Source organism: Melitaea cinxia, chromosome 9, assembly GCF_905220565.1.
Source record: "Melitaea cinxia chromosome 9, ilMelCinx1.1, whole genome shotgun sequence".
NCBI lineage: Eukaryota > Metazoa > Arthropoda > Insecta > Lepidoptera > Nymphalidae > Melitaea > Melitaea cinxia.
Window position 1 is genome coordinate 1,124,042 of NC_059402.1, and position 25,801 is coordinate 1,149,842.

General features: G+C 34.1%; 1 protein-coding gene across 1 annotated transcript in view; it reads left to right on the plus strand.

The window, feature by feature from the left end:
• The first annotated feature begins 35 nt into the window (after window positions 1-35).
• The window catches only part of LOC123656342 (protein real-time), a 100,302-nt gene continuing 74,536 nt past the window's right edge, over window positions 36-25,801 (plus strand). Inside the window, exon 1 of the mRNA XM_045592039.1 lies at window positions 36-370. Within this exon, the coding sequence (XP_045447995.1) occupies window positions 308-370 (63 nt within the window). The 5' untranslated portion in view covers window positions 36-307. The remainder of the gene's footprint in view (window positions 371-25,801) is intronic.

Below are 25,801 nucleotides of genomic sequence, written 5' to 3' on the forward strand. Positions count from 1 at the left end.
CAAAAATAAAACTGTTTGTTACGAACTTCAGAGAGAATAATCAATTCATTTTATTGTACGTCGTCGACTCGTCGTCGCTTGTAGCGACTCGCGCATTTTAGTCTTATTTGACATTCGTTTACTCGTTTATTTTTGTGTCGTGTTTAGAGAGTGAAGGGGATTAGTGTAGAAATTATCTAGTAGGATTAGTGTACAAGTTCACTCTCACGTTTTTGGAACACAATGACCGTAGTGTAATACGCTGACATAAATAGGGTTTGGAATCCTTTTTTTTGGTAAAGGACATTAAAGTGAGCACCTCGTAACCATGGTTCAAGAATACGTATCTCCCGTCAGGGTACACAAGTACTCTTTCGAGATGGTGATGGCGGTAAGTGAAATTATACCTTCATTTAATTGCTGGTCTTGTAAATTTATTGTCACTTACGATAACTTGTTTTTACTCACATGAAAAAATACGTGTTTATATTTTCATTGTAAATAATAACAAAGCTTAAACTTTTCTTTAATTAATGAATAGTTCAATAGTTTTTATTGGAGTTATCTGTATTTGGAATGAATAATACATTGTCTGTTTGGTTACATTTACATTAAAATGAACAGGAAACTAAAGAAAGGTCAAAAGTATTTATCAAGAATTATTTGATAATAACAAATATTTTATCAAAACATTTTTAATATTATTTCTATACCTAAAAGTTACATTAAAAAAATCTAAAAATTATAAATATGGTAAAAAAAAAATATCAATAATTATTTTAAAGCACAAATTTCTAAATTGAAGAAGGCAAAATAACCTTTTGCTAACATAATAGCTTAAAACTACTCATTCATTTTTTACTTATTAAAATCAAATTACATTATGATTACCTTAATTTAAACTTTACTGTTCTTTGGTATTATCTAATATATAAAATTCTCGTGTCATTGTGTTAAACATTGAGCTCCTCCGAAACGGCTCGACCAATTTTAATAAAATTTTGTGGGCATATCGGGTAGGTCTGAGAATCGGCCAACATCTATTTTTCATACCCCTAAGTTATAGGGGGGGGGGGGGGGCTTAAGGGTGTTAATAACATATATGGCAAAATGGCAATCGGCTATCTGGCTATCGGTCGGCTTTTTAAGTTTCAAGGTGGTAGTGGAATCCCTTAGTCGGCCCTTAAGAAGGAAGAGAGACTATATTCTTTACTACTGTAGCCACACAACGATTACATATATTTTTTAACACATACATACATATAATATATATTATATTATCTACAGTTACTCGTTAGAAAATTGCCATTAAAAAAATGTTTGAGAATATGTAGTTACACAATTATTATGTTTATGATGTATGAAAATGTGAAGGTTATATGTAAGAGTCAAAAAACTCATTAAATTTGTGAGAAATTTTTCTTTATTATACAATTTACATTCCGTTGTGTCTTCTAATTGGATATTATGTTTAGTACTTGTGTCATTATGTTTATTTGTTTTCTCTTGTCTGTATACTCTCTCCGATAGTTTAGTGATAGGTCTTATATGTGTACAAAATTGAGAATATTATGCCATAAAATAGAATATGTTGTTTTTGTTTCATTTGTGTAATATATTAATTTTCTTATAAGTTTGGATAAAAACTCAAATGTTTTTATATGGTTTATCCACTCACACTCAAATGTTTTTATGGTTTGGCTTAAGGCCGTATTTAATAACCTTTCTATCTCTGGTTTTGTCTGCTTCGTTGTCTGGGAGTTTGTGCCTGTGTGGTGTGTGTTTTCTCCACAACACAGAATTCATATCCAACTCAGAACCATAGTGTGAGGTTTATATTTCAAAATGTTTATTTTAACATATTTCATATAATTACTATTTAATTGCTAACTTATACTTATATAAATGCAAATGGTAGTTGTAAGGATGAATTGGTGTTTCAACGATGAAACTGGGAAAATACAAAAATAAAATAAATTAAATTTTAATTATAATCTGTTAATACTGTCATAAACTACACAGTTTAATTTTAAGCTCAAATTATTACTAGGATTTTTGGACAATGTACTTAAAAATGTAGCTGTTGTGTAAAAAAAAAGTTAAGATTATTTGTATTATTCGCAGACGTAACACCTTTGCAGCTGTAGTGAGTACAACATCTGAATTAGCGTAGTAGTGTCATAATAGCGTTAACGTGTACATAAACATCTATTATGTCCACAAATTCGCCAACCTTCTGGTGACATTGACCAGTTTAATGGCCTGTTTCAATATTCTATTTACATCTGCATTTGCTTACTAGAGATAGAATTTTGACGTAAGCTCCATACAAATTGTATCAAAAAGCTATCGCTATTAGGCAAAACCGAAGGCTATAGATAGGTTATTGAAAATGGCCGTAATTACATCACACGTTGCTCCAAGCAATGTCAGAGATAATATCTACCAATAAATTGGTATTAGGTACTTATTACATGCACATATTTATTGTATATATTATTTACATATTATTTTAAGCTGTAAACGTTTTTTTGAACAAGCAATAAGCTCAAATATGTGTTATCTGTTCAAATATCTCTATATATTTCTCAAAATACTCATATTTTTATAACGGGCAATATGGTTCATTTATTATGTTTTAATACTTACAATTAGATATATTATATTTTAATTTTATGTCACAATATTTAGGACCCCTCTCAACCCCTTGTCAACCTCGCCAACCCGCAGTGGAGCAGCATGGTGGATTAAGCTCCAATCCTTCTCCCATATGGAGAAAGAGGGCTATGCCCAAGAGTGAGATGTTACAGGCTGAATGCGTAATGCATTCACTCCTTGTCACACATTGTCACACTTCGTCGAACTCTTACCCCTCCACCCAACGTGTAACGTAATTTATGGATCATGAGATGGCCGCTAATTGAGATTAACATCGATAATAGCATAATATATCTTATATCAATTATCTCAGTTTTGTTAATTATAAGCTATAACTAACATTCATTAGGACATCAAGCCCACCATGTGAATCGACTTCCAAAAAGGAGGAGGTTTTCAATTCGACTGTATTCTGTGTATGTGATGATTCTTTTTTTGATCGAAAGGTGGTGCTTGTGACGTGTCCCATTTAAATTTAATTAAGATTATGACAAGTACTTTTTGAGTTTATCTAATAATGTTTATTTACTTGACTAACTTTCCGTCGACTTACGTTCTACACCCACAACCCCCGAAGCAGAAAGCAGGGTCACTACAAACTGCGCCAACGGGCTAGTCAATATTTTGTAATAAAGCATCAACTAGTAATAAAACAGGTATATGTAAGTGTATTTAATTACTCAATATAATATGCTCAACACTACTTTTTTGACAAACAAAGACCCTGTTAAAGGTTTGAACTGGTCAATTTTTTAGTATTACATGCCATAAAAATTCAAGATACGGCTTATGGAAATTAATAGAATAAATAGATAAATGAAATCTTTATTGAAAAAAATTGTACACAGTTCGCAAAAACATAACACGCATTCGTAGTTAGTCTAATTATGCGTACTACCATCTTGAATTTGAACTTAATGTCAAGAAGCATACGATTATTATGATATAAGTTTAATGTATGAGTATATGTATAGAAGTCTGACATTCACTGCTGGTTTTATTGTGTGTTTTGTAATAAATCTGATGATGTGCGCAATTACCACACGAATATATAATTGAAATAAGTTTTTGCTTGAATTAAGACGCTGCTCGCTAATCGCCACTAACAAAAAAAATTAACTAGTTATATTTTTCCTTCATTGAATAATAAATTTTGTTTGATTGTGTTTTTTGTACGTTATATGACCTATACTTAGGGAAACATTAGGCTGTAAATTATTGCGCTAAAACTTAGAGTAGTGGAGTAATATATACATCAGATTATTGACTGGTGTCGTATCGTAAACAGTCCTAGGGTTTACGTATCGGTGTGAGTATCAGTAATGGCGAATCCTGTGTCGGCAGTCCAACAACCACCCACCCAGACACACGACAAACATCTGTATGGCGTATTATTATTATTTTTTTATAACAGGGTCGGCAAACAGGCGTACAGCTCATCTGATGGTAAGCGATTACCGTAGCTTATAGACGCCGGCTACACCAGAAGCACAGCAAGCGCGTTGCCGACCCTATCCTCAATCCCTCAAGATGAAGAGGATTATAAATATTTTTCATTTAAGAAGATAAAAGCCGCGACAGTGGGAGCCTATATGCCGTTACCACGTTAATTTTCAAGTAAATTTCAACTTAGATGTTCACTCATTACTTTAAGAGCGATTCGTCAATTGTTGATAAAGTTTGTCCTTATCCTGATAGTTTTTTTTTTTTTTTTATGTCACTAGGTTGGCAAACAAGCGTACGGCTCACCTGATGGTAAGCGATTACCGTAGCTTATAGACGCTTGCAACACCAGAAGCATCGCAAGCGCGTTGCCGACCCAATCCTCAATCCCTCAAGAGGAAGAGGATATATAAATATTTTCCCCCAGGAGCTCTGGTCACCTTACTCACCAACAGGAACACAATACTGCTTGAAAACAGTATTATTTAGCTGTGATCTTCTGTAAGGTCGAGGTACTACCCCAGTCGGGCTGCTCCATATTTTGAGCAGGAAATTCCTGCTGTGCCCTACCTTCAGTTTACGAATAGACATAAACAACGGGAGTTTAAATAGGCCATCAGTGCTTTTTTTACCTCAATTATTAAAGTACAGTTTAGATTCATAGATAGCGAATAGAAATATCCCATAAATAAAATGGCATTCGAGAGTAAAATTTCATTAAGTTATCTGAATTAAATAATCACACGTGAAATAGCTTTAACGATAAAACAGGCCCTTAATGTTGAAAACGACGTGCGTCAAAGTTTCTTTCCTAAATTTTTGATGGATGTAGGAACGTTCGTCTTGTGTTTGAGTACAGTCACGACTCACGCGTGTTCAGTCAATTTTACTTGTAAATAGACGTTTCAAACATTCATAGAAAGATACATTTTCGCGTACGTTTTCATCCTTAAATCTTCTTCGTTATACTGCGAAAACTACTGAACTGATCGGAATAATACTTATACCATAAGATGCAGCGTGTTCCGGAGAAGGTTTTAGTGTATGATATTTTGGTGATTACTTACCGTGTAAAAAGATATGGACGGACAGAGGTCGCTAGTATTCACATATAGTATATAGCTATGTACACACTTTTGGTAGAATACACCCTGTCATGTCTGTCATTTTTGTGAATAAATTTATCATTTACAGTTTTTTAAAAGACTAGCTTTTGATTTTCTTGCAAATTCTTTTCAGCAGAATCTACACTTCGAATGGGCGATAGCTTCAAATTAGTCATAATTATAATTAGTTTTGGATATACTTATGTGTGATTATATTTTGTAAAATGACTGTTCAAAGGGGGACATTCATTAATTACGTGAGCTATTCTTCGAGCAGTTTTGCCCCCCTCCCCTTACGTGAGATTGACGCTGAATATAATAGAGATTGACAGGAAAATTTAAATTAAATAAAATTTAAGACAAAAACTAAATGATTTTAGTAGCCATGAGATAGATTTTAGCGGGCAAAATGAACACTTCATATATTTTTTTTGTCCGTAATATTTTATATATTTTTTTTGTATAAAATATTATTATTAGTTTTCGATTATCTCCCCTCGGTTTAAGTGAGATTTGGTGAGATTTCATTGAACCTCTCCCACCATTGGAGCTCACGTAATTAGTGGATGTCCCCAAAGTACCTATCTACTTTTAAAGCCAACTTGAATTCAGAAATTTTTGACTATAATTTTTTGTGTAGGATTTGACATTTGAGCGATGAACTCTATAATTTTAAAATTGAAACTGCTATTTTGTTTTTAATACCAAAAAATATATATTTGTTAACGTTTCATTTTGATATATTTATATAAATCAGCCAAACCGCAGTGGACCAGGTGAATTAAGCTTTAATTCTTCTCCTACATGGAGATAGAGACCTATGCCTAGCAATAGAATGTTACAGGCTGAATTGTATTTTTATCTATGTGATTTTATCTTGATTTATTGTTGGTTTTCCCCATTCCGTGTAAAAACACTCATACTGACTAGAAAACATGTTTTTCATTATGTGTGTTTGTTATACCGAGGTTTTTACCAAACAGTAAGCTTTCAATTAGAGCCATTAGCCACTGTAGTCTTGTGACCAAAGATAAATATTTTGATCGACATCTGATCATACCTAATATAAATATTTTGATCGACAGTTTTAGATGAATTATTTGGAAAGAGTTAAAGCGATATAAAAATGTTTTCTTCATCGTTTTGCATAAGTTTTGCACTAAAAACATCTTTCTACTCTTCAAAATATATCCTCAAAATGAAATTTATTTGCTGCAGATGAATTAATGTATTTTTCAAAACCGACCTTTGAATCTCGAAACTGAAATACTCAAACAGTTACTGCGCACGCAAAATTTCATATGGATTTATTGTAGCTATATTTTACGATTCTTTCAAGAATCTTTGAGAAAAAAAAAGAAAATTTAAACATATCATTGTTTTTTTCTTAATTTCGACTAATCTTATCTCAGTCTGACATTTAAATGCATCGCAAAGCATTTTTGTTTCGTTCCAATCTTGGATACAAAAGAATTTTCTTAGTTCATCGAACCTTAATTAACGCTGACCATTCGTGTGACCGCACTTGTCAGTGAAGAGAACCGTTTGAATGAACATTGATCTTTTAACGAACTGAAGCACAATATCTGCTAGGACTTATATATAAAATGGAATATTTACTTGAAAAGGGATTTTAATTATTATTTTTGGTCCATTTCACTGGTGACCATGGCGTTTGCAATGCGTCGATGTATTGGTTGGGATGTCCTTCGGACTGTTCGACCGAAGGTCTGCGTAAAATGGACTTCGGAGTTTGGATGAGGATCGTGGAAAACCAGGATGTTTGGCGCGAGCTTGGATAGGCCTGTGTTTAGCTGTAGATAGAGTTAGGCTGAAGTGTGTTGCTAACTCAAAATAACAAACAATTATTGAATCATCTTTTTCACATACTTTCTATGAATCTACTGTGACGTCGCTTGCGATAATTTTTGATATTGTTTAACGTTGTCGTCACTGTTACGCCCCACATGAGTAATGACGTGATTTATAGTATATGTCTGTTTCGATAAACAGAGAGACTACCTAATATACACATACATATATAAATACAAGCACACGCACGCGCGCGCGCACGCATGCACGCACGCACGCATGCACGCATGCACGCACGCGCGCACGCATACTCATTTAATTTATTATCAATTCAAATTTTTATCAATAGTACTATTACTAGTCGTTATGTATTATATACATTATTTATTAACTTCTATTTATACTGCCTGGTTTAATATAATAATTCAATATGAATTAGATATTACGTATGATAACGTAGTGTTTTATATTGAAAGATAAAAAATAATAAGTCATGTAATACATAGTGTGTTATGTAAAACATTATATTAACTGTTTCACCAACGTAATTAATTCTTTCGATACGAATGTTCAAATAAATATGAAGTGTCTAACTTAGTTAAAAAACAAATTACATTAAAATACCTGAAAAATGTTCGGGAAAGCTTTTTTTATTATAATGAAACTTATTATTACTATTTTATTTATATATTTATTATTGTATTACTACTATTTACTTATTTATTATTATTAGGTTTTTTAGACGCCCGACGTAGTGGTTGCTGTAAAATCCGAAAAAGTTGTTTCATTACCATGAGTGAAATTCGCGTAACCATTTTTTTTTATATCCACCGTACATCAAAAGAATAGTTAGAATATGATCGATCTCCAATTTTATCTACAATTGATAGCTTTCGGCTAGCTGCTGGCTTTGAAATACACAGGTCAAAGACGGGCAGCAGCGTCTTCGGTGCGACAAAGCCAGCCCTGCGGTCACCAACCCGCCTGCCCAGCGTGGTGACTATGGGCAAAACACATGAGTTCACGCTATTTTTGGCGTAAACTTGTGGAGGCCTATGTCCAGCAGTGGACTGTGATAGGCTGTAATGATGATGATGATGATAGCTTTCGATTAATATTAGTATGGAGTTCGTGAGAAAATTCTACCTCTAGTAAGTAATAGTATTATGGGCGTATGGAGTATTTACCGTTAGCAAACTCCGTATTAAATATTCTGACGTAACCTCATCCACTTGTAACTTGGAACGACGAATGAGTGAATTAGGAAAAAGAGTAGGAGATCCGCCGAATTTTGTCCAAAAATATCTGAGTTGACGCAAATTTTTATTTTAAATTTACAGTAACAGGAATATTTTAAAATATCTCGATTTCTAGTAATTTGTTACTTAAAGAAATTTCATAATACTTTGACCAAGTCTGCTAGAAGCAGTTATAATGTCTTTTTTTTATAAATATTATTTTTAATAATTATGTTTCGAAATTTAGGTTGCATTACTGTGTTACTTATTACTGATTTACCTATTACTTGGTGTGAATGTGATATTTATTTATTTAAGTTTTAATTGAGAGATTGGACGATTTTGGTAGACCTCATTTGTAACAGAATGTCTATACATAGACATAAATCTGAATACGTATGCAAATTAAGTTCCAGTTTGGATAAGAACTTTCTTAACTGAAAGTTCTGTAGCGTTAATTATTCATAACGCGAGAAATGTAAGTTAGTATTGTAAATAAGTTAACAGATGCTAATCAAACCGTCAAAGCGACTGTTGGAACAGAATCACTATTATCTGCAATGATGACACATTTTCTCAATTCCCTTATCGAGCAATTATTCCATACGTGTTCTTGAACGTCACGTGGATGATTGTAACCTTGATCGGGACTATAATCTTAGATGTCGTTGGCCATTAAATGAAAAAATAAGGTTTATTCAAGTCGAATTATTGAGGTAAATATATATCATGAAATATCTTATTGAAAATTTGAACCAGCCTTAATGGGGAAGTACCTTTCTGAAACAATGTTAAATAATGCAAGGAGAACCGACAACCGTTAGGGAAGAAGGCAAAAGGGGCACAGGCCTGAAGGAGACATTCGGAAGCCGTTGGATTCAGAGGGCTTAGTGCCGGGGGAGTGGTGAACATTGGGGGGGGGGGGGTATGTCTAGCAGTGAACCATCAAAGACTGGTGGATGATGATAGATGAATGGTGCTCTAAAATATGTGGTTAAGGCCATCCTGTAAGGTACCTAGACGATGTAGGTTTCTAGTGTGTTGACAGAGGAAGTAGTAAGGTCGGTAAGAGTTTTTTTGATGCGTTTCGTGTTATAGTCGTTCAAGGCGTTACTGTAACCGTTTATCTAGTAACAATAACTGTGTTTGCTCGCAAACGAAAAAAAAAACCGACTTCAATTACATCGACAAGTAATACAACGTAGATCGACGAAAAAATAGTCAAGCAACTACGCGTTATCAAAGATTACTCAAAAAGTAGTTATCAGATCTGGATAAAATTTATATGTGACCACATTATAAACATCAGCTTTCGATTAAATTAAAAATTATCAAAATCGGTACCAGTAAAAAGTTATTACGGATTTTCGATAGTTTCCCTCGATTTCTCTGGGATCCCATCATCAGATCCTGGTTTCCTTATCAGGGTACCAAACTAGAGATATCCCCTTTCCAACAAAAAAAGAATTATCAAAATCGGTATATCCAGTAGAAAGTTATGCGGTATAATACAACGTAGGTCGACGAAAAAAGCGTCAAGTAAAAACGCATTATTAGATATAACTCGAAAAGTAGTTGTTAGATCTCAAATAAATTTAAATGGGACCAATTGGCACACACCACCTTTCGATTAAAACAAAATTTGTCGAAATCGGTCCACATGGTCAAAAGTTCTGATGTAACATACATTAAAAAAAAATACAGTCGAATTGAGAACCTCCTCCTTTTTTAAAAGTCGGTTAAAAAGGAAACGTATAGAATTAAAACTTTGCATCGGCACAATTTGTATAGTATGTATCGAATTCTATTATATCAATTATATTCTAGTAAACAAAATATAGATAATAGAGATATATAGGTAACTAAGTTAATAATTAATTCAATAAGTAGAAAATGTCGTCTAAAGCCCGGCTTCTTTATTTGTATGTTACATCTGAACTCTGAAGGGAGCCGAGGAGCTCTGAAGAGGACCTCAGGGTACTAGGTGTAGTATTATTTAGCTGTAAACTTCTGTAAGGTAAAGGTACTTCCCCAGTTGGGCTGCTCCAGATTTAAAGCAGGATATTTCCTACTGTACCCCATCTCAGTTGTTCGAAATTTGACAACGAAACGTTTGTTGATTATAGCGATCTAGTTTTAGTATACTCATAGAGGTAGATAATCTGATAGAACGAAGTAAAGTCATGGTTCATTACATATTATAATATATTGACACAATTACGCGTATAAATATAACTAACACAAACTATTATCTATAGTTTATGATAATAACTGTTGCGTTCAGTAGTTCAAATAGATAATTATTATTGTTTACAATAATTATTATAATTATTTATCACTAAGTGCTTTGCTTCCTCGTTCCTAATACGCACCGCAAAAATTTGGATTGGCCTTCCGGCTTCCGTTTGTCCAACTAAATATAACTTGGGTATCTTTAAATGAAGAGTTTTAATCCTCTAGGCAAGCGCGCACCATCTTAGGCTGCCTCTTAACTTACCATCAGGTGAGATCGCAGTAAAGCGCTGGTTTTTAGCCGACTTCCAAAAAAGGAGGATGTTCTCAATTCGTCTGTATTTTTTTTTTTTAAATGTATGTTACATCAGAACTTTTGCCCGTGTGGACCGATTTCGACAAATTTTCTTTTAATCGAAAGGTGGTGTGTGTCAATTGGCCCCATTTAAATTTATTTGAGATCTAACAACTACTTTTCGAGTTATATCTAATAATGCGTTTTTACTTGACGCTTTTTTTCGTCGACCTACGTTATATTATACCGCATAACTTTCTACTGGATATACCGATTTTGATAATTCTTTTTTTGTTAGAAAAGAGATATCCCTAGTACCATGATAAGGAAACCAGGATCTGATGATGGGATCCCAGAGAAATCGAGGGAAACTCTTAAAAATCTGCAATAACTTTTTACTGGGTGTACCGATTTTGATAATTCTTTTTTTGTTCGAAAGGACATATCCCTAGTTTTGTACCATGATAAGGAAACCAGGATTTGATGATGAGATCCCAGAGAAATCGAGGGAAACTCTTGAAAATCCGCAATAACTTTTTACTGGGTGTACCGATTTTAATAATTTTTAATTTAATCGAAAGCTGATGTTTGTCATGTGGTCACATATAAATTTTATTGAGATCTGATAACTACTTTTTGAGTAATCTTTGATAACGCGTAGTTACTTGACTATTTTTTCGTCGATCTACGTTGTATTACTCGTCGATGTAATTGAAGTCGGTTTTTTTTCGTTTGCGAGCAAACACAATTATTTAATGTAATAATTGTAATTCTTCTTCACAAAAAACGATTACCTTAAAGAATAATACAGTACTGTACTCTTACATCAACATACATCAACATTACATTTTTATTTAATAATACTTCTAGTAAAACTTTTTGAATTGAGGTTAAGTCACAGTGATCATTCGCATCATAAGTAAAAGATTCTTTGCCCAGTTGTGGGACATTAACAGACCGTTTTAGTTCAGCTTCATTTAACTTTAAAAACAAAACCTTGATGAAAGCATTCAGCTCACTTAAAAATTTAACAGATTTTTTGGCGATCTCTAAATATTATGCTGGGTATATTACTAGATATGGGTGAGATAATTTATTATCAAAGACTGTTTAATTTTTTGTAAATAAAAATACCGTTTATGCAGTATCAGAGGTCATTTCTTAACTTTTAGGATTTGTTTGGCGATTTTGGTTTTACGAATATACCGGTTCTTGCGAAACTTGTCAAACAACATGTTCTGCCATGTTCTGTGGGTGATAAAAAAAACTTAGATCATATTCGCAACAGCTTCAAGGTTCCTGTTGCAAATGTTATGGTACTAAATACTAGTGGTAGTAATAAAATCAATAGTATTTGCATTTTAAGTATTGGTGAAGTATTTGTGTGTTTGAAAGTGTTAGGATTTTTTCAACGAAAAATTGTATTTTTTCCTGTTCTTCACGATATGGAAAATATTTTGAATAGCTTAACATATATCTATAGATTCTTTTTAACCGACTTCCAAAAAAGGAGGAGGTTCTCAATTCGACTGTATTTTTTTTCTTTTTTTTATGTATGTTACATCAGAACTTTTGACCGGGTGGACCGATTTCAACAAATTTTTTTTAATCGAAAGGTGGTGTGTGTCAATTGATCCCATTTAAATTTATTTGAAATTTAACAACTACTTTTTGAGTTATATCTAATAATGCGTTTTTACTTGACGCTTTTTTCGTCGACCTACGTTGTATTATACCACACAACTTTCTACTGGATCTACCGATTTTGATAATTCTTATTTTGTTGGAAAGGGGATATCCCTAGGTTGGTACCATAATAAGGAAACCGGGATCTGATGATGGGATCCCAGAGAAATCGAGGGAAACTCTCGAAAATCCGTAATAACTTTTTACTGGGTATACCGATTTTGATAATTTTTAATTTAATCGAAAGCTGATATTTATCATATGGTCACATATAAATTTTATCGAGATCTGATCACTACTTTTTGAGTAATCTTTGATAACGCGTAGTTGCTTGACTATTTTTTCGTCGATCTACGTTGTATTACTTGTCGATGTAATTGAAGTCGGTTTTTTTTTTCGTTTGCGAGCAAACACAATTCTTATATTTAATGTTCGTTTGTATATTTGTATGTATGTATGTATATTTGTATGAAGTCTTAAGCATAAGTCATACTTGTCGATGTAATTGAAGTCGGTTTTTTTTTCGTTTGCGAGCAAACACAATTCTTATATTTAATGTTCGTTTGTATATTTGTATGTATGTATATTTGTATGAAGTCTTAAGCATAAGTCAGACTGGACGAGTTATTAGCGTCACGCTATCAAGTCTCAGCGTTGCGTTAATTGCGCTCATTGTCAGTACGAGCTCGTAGTTTGAATGTCCGTTTGACAGACATTACAATAAAATACTTCATGAGACTAGTTAAGCCTCAGTAAGGGACGCTCGTACACATTGTCTGACTTATTGTTATGCATTTAGGTTACTTTCTGTTTTTATTTTCGAGTTATATTGGGAAATATTCCGTTCAATATTTGGAGCAACCTAGAGTCTCTCAACCTTATAGAAGAGCACAGTCAAATAATACTGTTCTCAAGTGGTGTTGTGCTCTCCTGCCCATCAGTATGTATCTCATAGTTGCCACGACTATAGCAGTCAGAGTTATTGAAAATATGTACAATCACTTCAGGTTATCGCAGTCCACTATTGGACATAGGCCTCCACAAGTTCGCGCCAAAAAATGGCGTGAATTCATATGTGTTGACCATAGTCACCACGCTGGGCAGGAGGTTGGTGACCGCAGGGCTGGCTTTGTCGCACCGATGACGCTGCTGCCCGTCTTCGGACTGTGTATTTCAAAGCCAGAAGTTGGATGGTTATCCTGCCATCGGTCGGCTTTTGAGGGGAAGAGAGGGGAAGACTATCATATATATTAATACGCTAAGGTTAAAATGTTTGCCTCTCTTTTTAGAAAACAACTCACAATTACTCCACATAAATTATATATCATTTTATAATAATAATAATAATAATAATAATAATAATAATAATAACTTTATTTGCAAAATTTTTATAGATAATTGCTTGCTCTACTGGCATCAACAATTAAAAAATTTATGATTGCTTTGGTTTTTGTAAATTAATTAATCATTAAAATTATATATATGACGGCTTTAATTTTGAAACAACGTCAACATGGTTGACGGTCGGTACATGTTTTACTTATTTAGTGCAAATTATCGCACGGATATTGCTAGTATTCTTTACTGGCGTAACCTAACAGGAGTGTACAGTACGGGAATTTATTTGTATATTGTCAGATGAACAATTTGATGTATTGCTATGAATAATTTTGACTGTAAGTTATAGTATGCAATGAAATATTTATCTGTTGTGCTAAAAAAGGTTTATGGGATTCGTTTCGGATGTCGTCTTTGAATATTTTATATAGAAAAGGAAGAGAATTTTAAGAGTGTTTGAAACATTTCATTGTACTTTATAATTTAGTAGATACTGAGAATCCAGTACGTTTCTGCTTTTTTAGATGTTGATACATTTTTGATTGCTGGAAGAAATGATTTAAGGGCCTTATGTTTTTCCATTGTACTACATAATCTTTAACTATATTAATTTAAGCTTAATATCCGATTCCGATGGAATATATAGTAGTTTCAGCTACCTACGCACAAAATTTCACAATCGTATTAGTGGGTTCTGCTTGAATCTATCCATCTATGTAAGATTCATTGACTATTGCAGCATGAGAGAAGTATGTTGTTTTAATTGCGCCCCATTATATAATTACTGTACTGTAGCTGTACAGCGCAGTCGGTAAGTCTCAGATCTCATCCCGTACGAGTTCAAGGACCGTGAGATCGTAACGGGATAAACGACACATTACGAGCGGCTGTTATCTGTTATCACTCGTCACCGGCCGTTGGCACCGTCCATTCATACAAATGAGTGTCTATTGCTCTAGCGTTTTTTTTTTTAACTGGATATTTCCCTCGGGACTACTTGATACACGATGATTTAAACGACATTTTTTAATGTGGCCAATGTCTTTGTCAGTAGTAAATTGATTTTGAAGGGTCTTTTGTGTTTGGGAGGTTGTTACTTTAGAACTGGTCCCATGTTTTTTTAAAGTTTACTGGCTTTTACGTACTCAATTGTTATTATTGAAATTATTTTTGTGCTTTGTCGGTATTTATTAAAAACTGGCTGTACCCGCGATATCGTTCGCGTGGGAGGTTGTATCTGGACAGTCATTTTTTTAACAGCGTAATCCTTTTCCTATGGCAATCGTGACCTTCTTTGTCTTATTTTGGAATTTTAGTGTTATTTGTTCGCAAAAATTGTCGTATTTAATAAAAAAAAAGTGTTATTTGATATCTATCTGGGTGGCAGGTACCCGCTCGCGGTAAATGCGGTTTCCCCGCGTAAATCTCAATTACAGGACAATTCTGGGTTAAAAAGTAACCTATATGTTGCTCTATCCTGCGTCTATCCTTAAGTTGTGATTAACCGGATAAACAGAAAGACAGACAAAATTTGAAAATCGTTTGCTTGTGGTTTAGTATCCTTCAAATCACAGACGGATATTACAGACAGACACTTCAATTTTATTTATATGTATAGATTTAAAATCGTATGTACGGAAAGTTTAAAATATTTTGTGCAAAAAATGATAAATGATATTTCAGTTATATATCAGCGTGTGAAGTTAGAACTGAAGTAAAACTAAGACGTATACGGCTTGTTTGGGTGATAAAATAACACGCAGGGGTATTTGGGAAGGTTTGACGGGATATGATCACTTTTCGGGCGTTATTTATCAATTTAGATCAAAGAGGCGGACGCGCGCTCTGGACGGAGTTCGCGGACGACGACATGTCGCAATATGTGAATGTCATTCATTATGTTTGTTGGCCTTCAATGGTGCCAAAAGAGCACATACAATTTAGTACGAGATCCGGCATAAGAAATATATACCCTCGTGTGTTTAATGAAAATGATCAAGCACATATGCAAGATAATATATATATATATATCAATATATATCTGATAGGCTATCTAATGAAATTGCAAGTAGACAGCGTTACTTAATTAATAAAGCAAATAAATTAAATGGTAAAAGTATATCATCCTTATGCCGGATCTTAGACCAATTTTGCCAATGTGACAAGATAGAGAAGAGAAGAACGAAATTGCCGGTGCGGTCGAGACTACAACCTTGATAGTATTTTGGAAGACCTTAGGAATTGAGTGTTCTCAGGCTGACCTTTAACATGGCGTATTAAAAGATTCGCTAAGGCCGCGGTCAATATTGACGTTTTAATTAGTCGTTAAATGTGTGATCAAAACTGTCCCTTATCGTATCTTACCGTTGCGCTGGCGGTTGCTGGTTCGATCCCCGTACATAGCTACATTTTTGTATTGGCCATACAGATGTTTGCCTGGTAGATGGTCTGGGCGTTTGTGCTTGTGTAATTTGCGTGTGTTTCCGGACCCTCGACACAGGAGTTAATCATAGTGGGGGCCGATGAGAGGGGGGCGTTATTTTATTTGCAATAATAAATTTATCAATTTATTTTAAAAAAATATTTAAAAATAAAAATAGAAATGGGTGTATGGCAAAAGAATATTTACGAAATTTGAAGTCATACTTTTAAATTTATATTTCGCTAAGTGACACCTGACAGTGCCTTTAGATGGAGTGAAAATGTTTTCCTGACAGTTTGCTTTTTGTTGTTTCGACACTTTTCAACTTGTTTTTGATACAATTAAAATTGTGAAGTGCTTTTGAATTTGACATGTGTGACTACTGTCACGTTCGTGACAACACTTAATTAGATATTTCGTTTGTACACAACTGTTTGTGTTTTTTGACATTGTTGCAATATCATTCATGTGTTCTTAATTCTACGTGACATTAGAAAATTAATCAACGGTTTTTACCAGCAATGGAAGTCAGTTAAACAAATGAATGAATATTTTGTTATAGAACTGATTTTGATGAAGAATGGTGGCTCTGTATTGTAGCTACATAATAAAAGCGAGTCATTTTTAATTCAAGTGTCTTTAACAACTTACTGAGAAGACTCTGGTAAACGAAGATTATAGAAATAAATGACTTTTATTATTTTATTATTATTATTCTTTAATAATATTTATTTTAAATCTTCCTAATAATTTAAAATTGAAATGGACTTCGTTATTCTATCACGACAATAGTAGAACGTATCTGGTTGAGATTTGGCATGTAGATTCAGAAGTTCAGAACACATTCTATTTTGTTTATCTTATAGTTGCGCGAGTAAATCTATGAGACGGAGATATTAATTTTTTTTCCATTTAGTATCACTTCAGCCTGTAATATCCCACTGCTGAGCATAGGCCTCTTTCCCCATCTAGGAGAAGGATCAGAGCTTAATCCACCACGCTGCTCCAATGCGGGTTGGCGGTTCCTTTTAGTATGCTAATGGAAATATTAAAGATTAGTTGCCTAATTTAGGTATGAAATCTGCGAGCAATTATTTCGGGGCATTGAGATCCTTCAACGGTTTTTGCAAGTCTGACTTTTTTATTTTTGTGTAAGTGGAGGTTTTTTAGACTGTGACGCTGTTAGCTTTAAGTATAAATTACACTTGAATAATGATTGAGATCTTTGAAGTCTTTGATCTTCAATGTTTTAGGGCTTTTTTATGTCACCAGTAGTACCTATAAGAATCCTGTGTTTCGGTTTCAGAAATACATCACACATCTTTTTTAATAAGAATTAAGTTCACATATTTATGGTGTTTCGTAGGGTATTTAAGTAGGTAAGTTGTTATAAAACATAATACATACAATTATTAAGTTTAAATCATGTTATATCGAGGTTTAAAATACCTAAATATTACGTAATATTTTATTCTTGGTTATCCTTAATTTCTCAAATTCTGTTTGTATTATTTTATTTTCGCTAATAGGCGCAGCGTTTAGAATGACTATTCACAAAATTATCTAAAATCAAGACATTTGCTTGTTCGAGGCTTTAAGTCTTAAACGGACATTTTTATACTATTTAATTTTTTTTTATAAATTCATAATTACAAACACCTTACATTGACGATGAAAATGAAGATTTGTGTATTTCTAATGCAAATAATCATTTGCGATTGATCACGTGCATCGGTTCTACACTTCTACGCCATGAGGAAAACGTCAACTGGTACAAGAGTGAGCGGGCGTTTAGCGGACTCGTGCTATTGATAGGATTAATTGAATGCTGAGTTACGTGATGTGATGACTGTGTATAAATAATAAGGAATGTACATAAATAATAATAATACACACAACACAACGGTCCTCCTGGTAAGATGCGAGTCCTATTTTGGTAGTTCGAAAACATACAACAGATTCAGACAGAACAATATTGCTTATTATTGTTATTTGCTTGAAATTTTGTTTTACGTATATAAAAACCTTTAGCGATACAAATATTTGTATTGACCAAACAGATGTCTGCCAGGCTCTGGGTGTTTGTGCAGTCCTTGTCTTTTTAAAACCTATAAGTTCCAAGGTGGTAGTGGAACTGTGTTATCCCTTAGTCGCCTCTTAAGACACCCAAAGGAAAGAGAGGGGATGGCAATACTCTTTACTGCCGTAACCCCACAGTAAAAAAAACCTACGGCGCTTAAATAAATAAATATGAGTTCAGCCTTTAACAATTATTTGTCAGGTACGGGGATGTAGCACTGGATCAGTGCTCAATGTAATTTGCTGTTACGTTAACGGTCGCGTGTTCGGTCTCCATGTATCAAACTCGTAGTAGTTCCATATCATACATGAGCGTGTTCAAACTAGACATTTAAGGCTATATATTACACAGCTCATGAAACTAATCTAAAAATCTAACAACTCGAAGAACTTCTGCCTTATGTACGAACTTATAAATGCTGTTTTTTTTTGTATAAAACTAGGTCGGCAAACAAGCGTACGGCTCAACTATAGTAAGCGAATATCGTAGCTTATAGACGCCTGCAATACCAGAAGTATTACAAGTGCGTTCCGACCCTATCCCCGATTCCTCCAGGAGCTCTGGTCACCTGAATCACCACAGGAACACGAAAGCAGTATTATTTAGCTGTGATCTTCGTTAAGGTCGAGGTACTTCCCCGGATATTATTATAGATAGATATATTATAGATACATTTTTGAACTCATAGGAGTTACAACATAATAATGTAAAAGTAAGTGTTATAGATATCTACCATAGCAGCAAAATGTAATTATCGAATAATAGGAAGTAATATTTTTGTTGTTAATAATATCAATGTGTGTGTAGTGCAGATATCACATTCTACCCACTTGACCTTCTCCATTCACGTACAGTCGCTCACAAGTTGTAAATCAACTTTTGGTACATTATTATAATTAGAAAAAAAAAAAAAAAAAAAGTGTTGCCTGCGTTATATATAAATCAAAACTTACTTGAAATACCTGCCTTGCGTAAATGTTACGTTGATAACGTTATTGGCCGAATTATGTCCGTACGAGTATGTACGAAATATAAAATTTCAAATAATTTTCTTATAGTAATATGGTTTGTTCTTTAATGTTTGTGATTTATACCAAAAACCATATAGTTTTGCCCATAACCATAAGAGCTGTCGATTACATATGTACATAAATCTAGTTTTAACTGTTCACAGTTTATCAATGATTCCGCGTGGCATACAAACCGAAATTATAATATTTTGATAAAAGGTCGAACGGCGCGGGCGGTTGAACCGTCTTATCGAAATGTAAACATCTAGTAAAACGTAGTAAGAATCAAAAGTATATGATGCTAATATGGATATCGCTTTTCGTAACCGATTCCATAAAAATTACAGCTTTACGGACTCCCGAGGCACGGTAGGTACACAAGGTACCCAAGGACATACACATAGACCGAAAATAATATTGTACAAATAGGTACAATTATTTGCCTCGAACGGGAACTATACTTGCGAAGTCGCAGCCTCTGGTTTGAAAGCGTTTATTCCCAACACTGTAGTGTCGTAAAAATCGCCTTTTTGGGCGTCCTAACTGTATGTAACGCCTTCAATAAATAAACAATTTTATTGTTATGATTTTATAATTCATATCCATATAACTTACATATAGGTATGAATTTTATGTGTGTGAGTGTCTAAAGTGAATAAATATATATGTGTACGCCACGTCATCGTGGTCCAGGCCATTGACGTCTCTGTGAATCCATAGTACTAAGCGCCTTACAATGTAATGCGATTAATAGTATTTGATACTTGCTATCATTTGACATAATCAGAGGATGTAATGTTTGCTTTATTTACTTTTTACCCGACTGATAAAAGGGAGTTGTATGTTTTAATAGTATTTTATATCAGTTATATGTATACATTGTTTATAGAGCGAGTTATTTAGGGTATGTTAGTTGTTGGATTTTTATTTTTTATTTAAATACACTTTTTTTATAAACATCTTACACTTCTCGACCTTAAAGATATACTTCTGCATCCAACTATTCAAGAATAAGATGCTCTACAAAAGGATGTCATGCGAAGGGATTGAAGCCGCGATATCTAGCGCAATAACCCGTTGCTGTGACCACTGCGTCAGCTCGTCGTTAGATACATATATGTTGCATGATTTAGATAGCGAATGTTTAGTAATAAATAGTATATGTTAAAGTAGGTTGATAATTTTATTGCACGTCTTAAGCAATGGACAGTGGAAATGTTTTCTAGGAAATTAATATCATGCTCGGTGATTGCTAAGCGTGTTTAAATTATAATCATTTGAAAGAAATCGTCGAAATAATTTACGTAGAAAATCTTGTATATAAAATTCTCGTGTCACAATGTTAGTTACCGTATTCCTCCGAAATGGCTGACCGATTTTTTTTATTTTGTGTGCATATCGGGTAGGCCTGAGAATCGGCCAACATCTATTTTTTATACCTCTAAGTTATGGGGGGGGGTTAAAGGGTTTAATAACATATATGGCAAAACAATGTTTGCGGGGTCAGCTAGTATAAATATAAAAATATGTGTTATCTTTTAAATCGACTAAAGAAACATGAACCTGTAACAGACAACTGAGTAAGGTTTTAGCAGGAAATATCCTGTTGAAATTCTAGAGCAGTCCGACAGGGAACTACCCGACCTTACAGAAGATCACAGATTAAAAGTACTGTTTCGAAGCAGTGTTGTGTTCCTGTGTGAGTAAGGAGACCAGAGTTCCTGAGATCGGGGGTAGGGCCATCAACGCGCTTGCGAATCTGGTAGTATTGTAGGCCTCTATAGGCTACGGTAATCGCTTACCATCGGGTGTACCGTACACTTTTTTGCCGCCCTAGTTGTATAAAAAAATACATAAGACCGCGCTCTACAAGGCTCAACGACAAACAAAATGCTGAGAGCAAAAATTAAAAAAAAGAAATTTCTGTTTCGAGTGAGATCGGACTCAACGGACCCCTCAGTACTATAAGAATTCGGTATTGCTGTAAATACACAACACCCAAACACTAACAAGTCTCGTTGACAGTAACCGTTTGTATGAATTATCCAAACATTTGTGACGTGCGGGAACGAAACGCCACTGCTACACAATGGCTAATGCGTCACTGCTAAACTGTCGCTAATGACTGACTGTAATGAATTGTTAGCTAGAATCGCGTTTTAGCAATAATGATGCAAGGTATTAATATCGACGACGCGTTGACGCAACGGTCACAAAACTGGTTTGTGGCTGTTGCATTGGCGGTTGCGGGTTCGATCCCCGCACGTGACAAACATTTTTTTAGCCATACAGATGTTTGCCGTGGTCTGGGCGTTTATGCAGTCCTTGTGCCTCGGAGAACACGTTAAGATGTCGGTCCTGTTTGTTAACACGTACATCTGATAGCGATCGTTACTCATAGTAGGGAATATATCCGCCAACCCGCATTGGAGCAGCGTGGTAGATTAATTTCTGATCATTCTCCTACATAGGGAAAGAGGCCTATGCCCAGCAGTGGAATATTACAGGCTGAAGCGTAAGCGTATTAATATCAATAGTTTCTCGATAATAATATTTTCATATTATTTATAATTTCCAATCAAACCGCTCCAGAAGAACGACAGCCCCGTCGTTCAAGCAAAGGAATTGTCTGCTAAAATACCAAGTCTAATATAAATTGAGTAGATTACGCCTCAGTTCTCACTTTTGCGTTTCAGGGTATTTTTATAATTATTTGAAGAATTGTTGTTTACATCGCGTGTCGGCTTTGGAATGGAACGGCTTTTGGAATGTACATTGGAAAATACGTGGGATGTTCAGTTATGCGAAAATTGGGTTTATTTTGACATTATTTTGTTGTTTAGTTCGTTAACAATCAATCTTTGCTTATAGATGTGGCCGGTTAAAGATTGTCGACATTATCTTCGATTATTTTTTCTCTATTTTTAAAGTCACTTATTTTACACTTTTGTTTTCTGTGATCTAACTCTGAAACGTTTAACATTTCAATTTTTTCATTTATCTGTAGTTGTATAATTTAATATATATCTTTAGAATGTCAAGTTAACTAAATGCCTCCAAACAGGATAAGAGTATGTTGGAATACATAAGTACCGTTATATATTTACTAACTATAAGCTTAAGCTACAGCCGTGACGGAGCGACAGTGGTGTCTTAGTAATAGGATATCCTAGTTACCTATACTCATAAAAATCAATTCATTCTTTTTTTTATATAACTAGGTCAGCAAACAATTGTACTCCTCACCTGATGATAAGCGATTACCGTAGTTTATAGACATCTGCAACACTAGAAGCATCGCAAGCGCGTTACTGACCCTATCCCCAATTCTTCCCAGGAGCTCTGGTCACCTTATACACCAACAGGAACACAACACTGCTTGAATGCAGTATTATTTAGCTGTGATCTTCTGTAAGGTCGAGGTACTACCCCAGTCGGGCTGCTCCATATTATTTTGAGCAGGATATTTCCTGCCATGCCCTACCTCAGTTAAACAATCTATTGATTTACCATATTAAAGTTGTGGCTTAGGTTGTAATCATGCGGATATGTGAATGACACTTATTACATTCTAGTACGTATTGAGCAAAATGTACAAAAATATCTTTTTGTCGCGTCGTAGAGTCGAGTGACCTAAAATAAAACTATGAAGAGTTGTGGTCATAACGTATAATTCATTAAGCCTGAAATTTGCTTGCTATTTACTGAGATTGTGTTAATATACACCTACAATAATAGGAAAATTAGTGGGTCTATGTGCGTCAGCTGTACAGCAGTAACTTCAGATCGATCCATTCAATCTAAAAGCTGTTTAGCAATAATCATGTAATCTGTAGAAATTTGGTTAAGTATAATGTTTTAAATAACTAAATAGTGATTTTTTTCTAATTAATGTTTTGGCTTCTGAAACAATCAGTACCTGGGTGACAGAGCTTACCTCGGTATTTTTAGTAAACCGTGTTTTTTTGGAAATCATATTTAAATACGAATCACATATTGATAAAATATGAATCATGTTTTCCGATTTTACCGACATAATAATAAAAAATATGAAATGTTTATTTCGATAAAAAATCATGAGTGCAAATAGAAAAAAAAGGAAAAAAATAGTCGATCTCAGACATAGGGATTTGAACCGTGGTCTTCCCGGTCGATCCCGACCGGCCGATTTCCCACCTGAGCTATTACAACTTTATTGACAAGTGCAAAATTTATCTTCGTATTCTAACGATATTATAGCCATTTTTTCATTGCCTAAAAACAGGGATAAAACAACTTTTTCCAAAAATGAATCCTAGCTATATTGATTTATCGCCCCCCGAAATCCCCTGCATACTAAATTTCATGAAAATCGTTGGTGCTGTTTCCGAAATTCAGATTATATATATAAGAATTGCTCGTTTAATAGTAAGTATTAGAAGATTAATACTATACTACATCTTTGAATTATTAATTTAATTCAATAATTCTTATTTTCCATTTTTTCCGTCTGTGGTCGCATATTCATATATATTATATTAGTCCTAGACTAATGAAATACATGATTGGGGTTTGTGGATATTTGAAAGTTTTTGCCCAAAATTAACCATAGTAACCTTGAGAAAGGACATAATAATCAAAATGTGTAATCGTGGACGAAGTCGCTAGTACCTTGTTATTAATTTATACAAATAAATATAATTGGAGCGTCTCGAAAATCGGTCCAGCCGTTTCAGAGATTAGCCGGAGCAAACATAGAGAGAAAAATTATAAAAAATGTATTATTGGTATACTGTGTATACATTTATATGAGTTTAGTAAAAAGCGGTTATTTTAATATTACAAACAGACACTGCAATTTTATTTATTTGTATAAATGTATAGATGACATGGCATTGGCATGCGCATTTCAAGTTTCACAACTTTTAATGGCTTCGTTAATTGTTTCTCAGTTTTTTTTTCCACTGTTACTTACGTTCAGACCTCTTAAAACTTGTTTTATAATGTGTTATAGTTTTTTTGATGCGAATTTCGAGAGATCGAAATATGCTCAGTAACAAATTTATCTAAATGGATTTGCAACTTTCGTTTCATGGTTATTTTTGTTGGAATAGAGATTTTTACGACTTTATTTCTTGTCGTAAAGATAAAAATAAATATTCTATGTCAATGCCACTGCCCATGAATTCTTTCGCATTGGTATTAATATTATCCCGTAACGTACTTTTTCCGAAATAAAAGGTTGCCTTTCGCTTTTCAAGACTGTCCTCTCTCTGTGCCTAATTTCAACTACGTCCAGTACTTGTGACATAGTTGCGTAAGAAACATCCCATACATGCAAATTGGCTTTGAATTAACAAATTCAAATGCGATCATACATAAATGTTTAATAAGGTCAATTGTTTTCTAACCTGGCTACTGTTCTGTCAATCATTGTTTCCATCGCGGGTATCTAAGGACTATTATATTTTTTATGTATAGACATACATCATATATTACATTATAATTATCATATTTCTATATAAATACAATTATATATACTTTGCATGCCAATTACATTTTTATGCATACTTCGACACACAAAGAGGGGTTCTGTAAGTGTCACACGTATCGTCTATCTGTGATTTTATAGCTTTTAAACGAATGAAACTATTTTGACGCAGTTTTCGTTGGTTTTAAAAGATGAAGCGATCGTGATATTTGGTTTTTCGTCAGATGACTGTTACGTTTTATTCATGCTTCGGCCTGTAATATCCCACTGCAAGGACTGTACAAACGCCCAGACCACGGCAAACGACTGTATGGCCAATAAAAATGCTTGCGTAGGGATCGAACCCCCAACCTCCAGCGCAACAGCCACAAACCAGTGCTGTGACCGTTGCGCCAACGCGTCGTCGTCTGTTACGTTTTATTGACTATTGTTATTTTAGTTATATATGTCGGTAATGTGAATTTTATATGTGAATATGTATTTATGATTAAAGGTAATTTTTTGTTTCGTGTAAATTTTGCATAAAGCGACAGTTTTGTCTGTGTTTTTACTACAAGGATATGACACTGGCTCGTGTTAGAAAAGACTGGGTGGAGGTAGAATTCAGTTGGTTTAATTAAAAATGAAATGATAAACATCCGCTTGAAATATTTTGTTTAAGGTTTTATGTGTTTTTATAATTTCATGGTCATGGTCATTTCATTAACACATGAAATAATAACGAAACGTGTATCCTAGCTCCGACTCGTGACTAGTTTTTATTTCTTAACAACGAAAACTTGGACCTTTAAAAATATATTCATATTCTTCTTGCTGGAGATTTTGCGCAGTTAAACTTCACACACGACGGATCTGTGTTATTTTTGAAGTAAAACTTCTTTACGCCCGCTTCACTTGTGAAGTTAACTGGTGAATGCGTGACGAGAGCGTTACGAAAAGTGTGTACAAACATTTTCTTACTCTTTCTCTAATAGCCAGTTATGTTTCGTATATCTAAGACATTGCAGGCCTGTTGCTAAAGAACATTTTTGA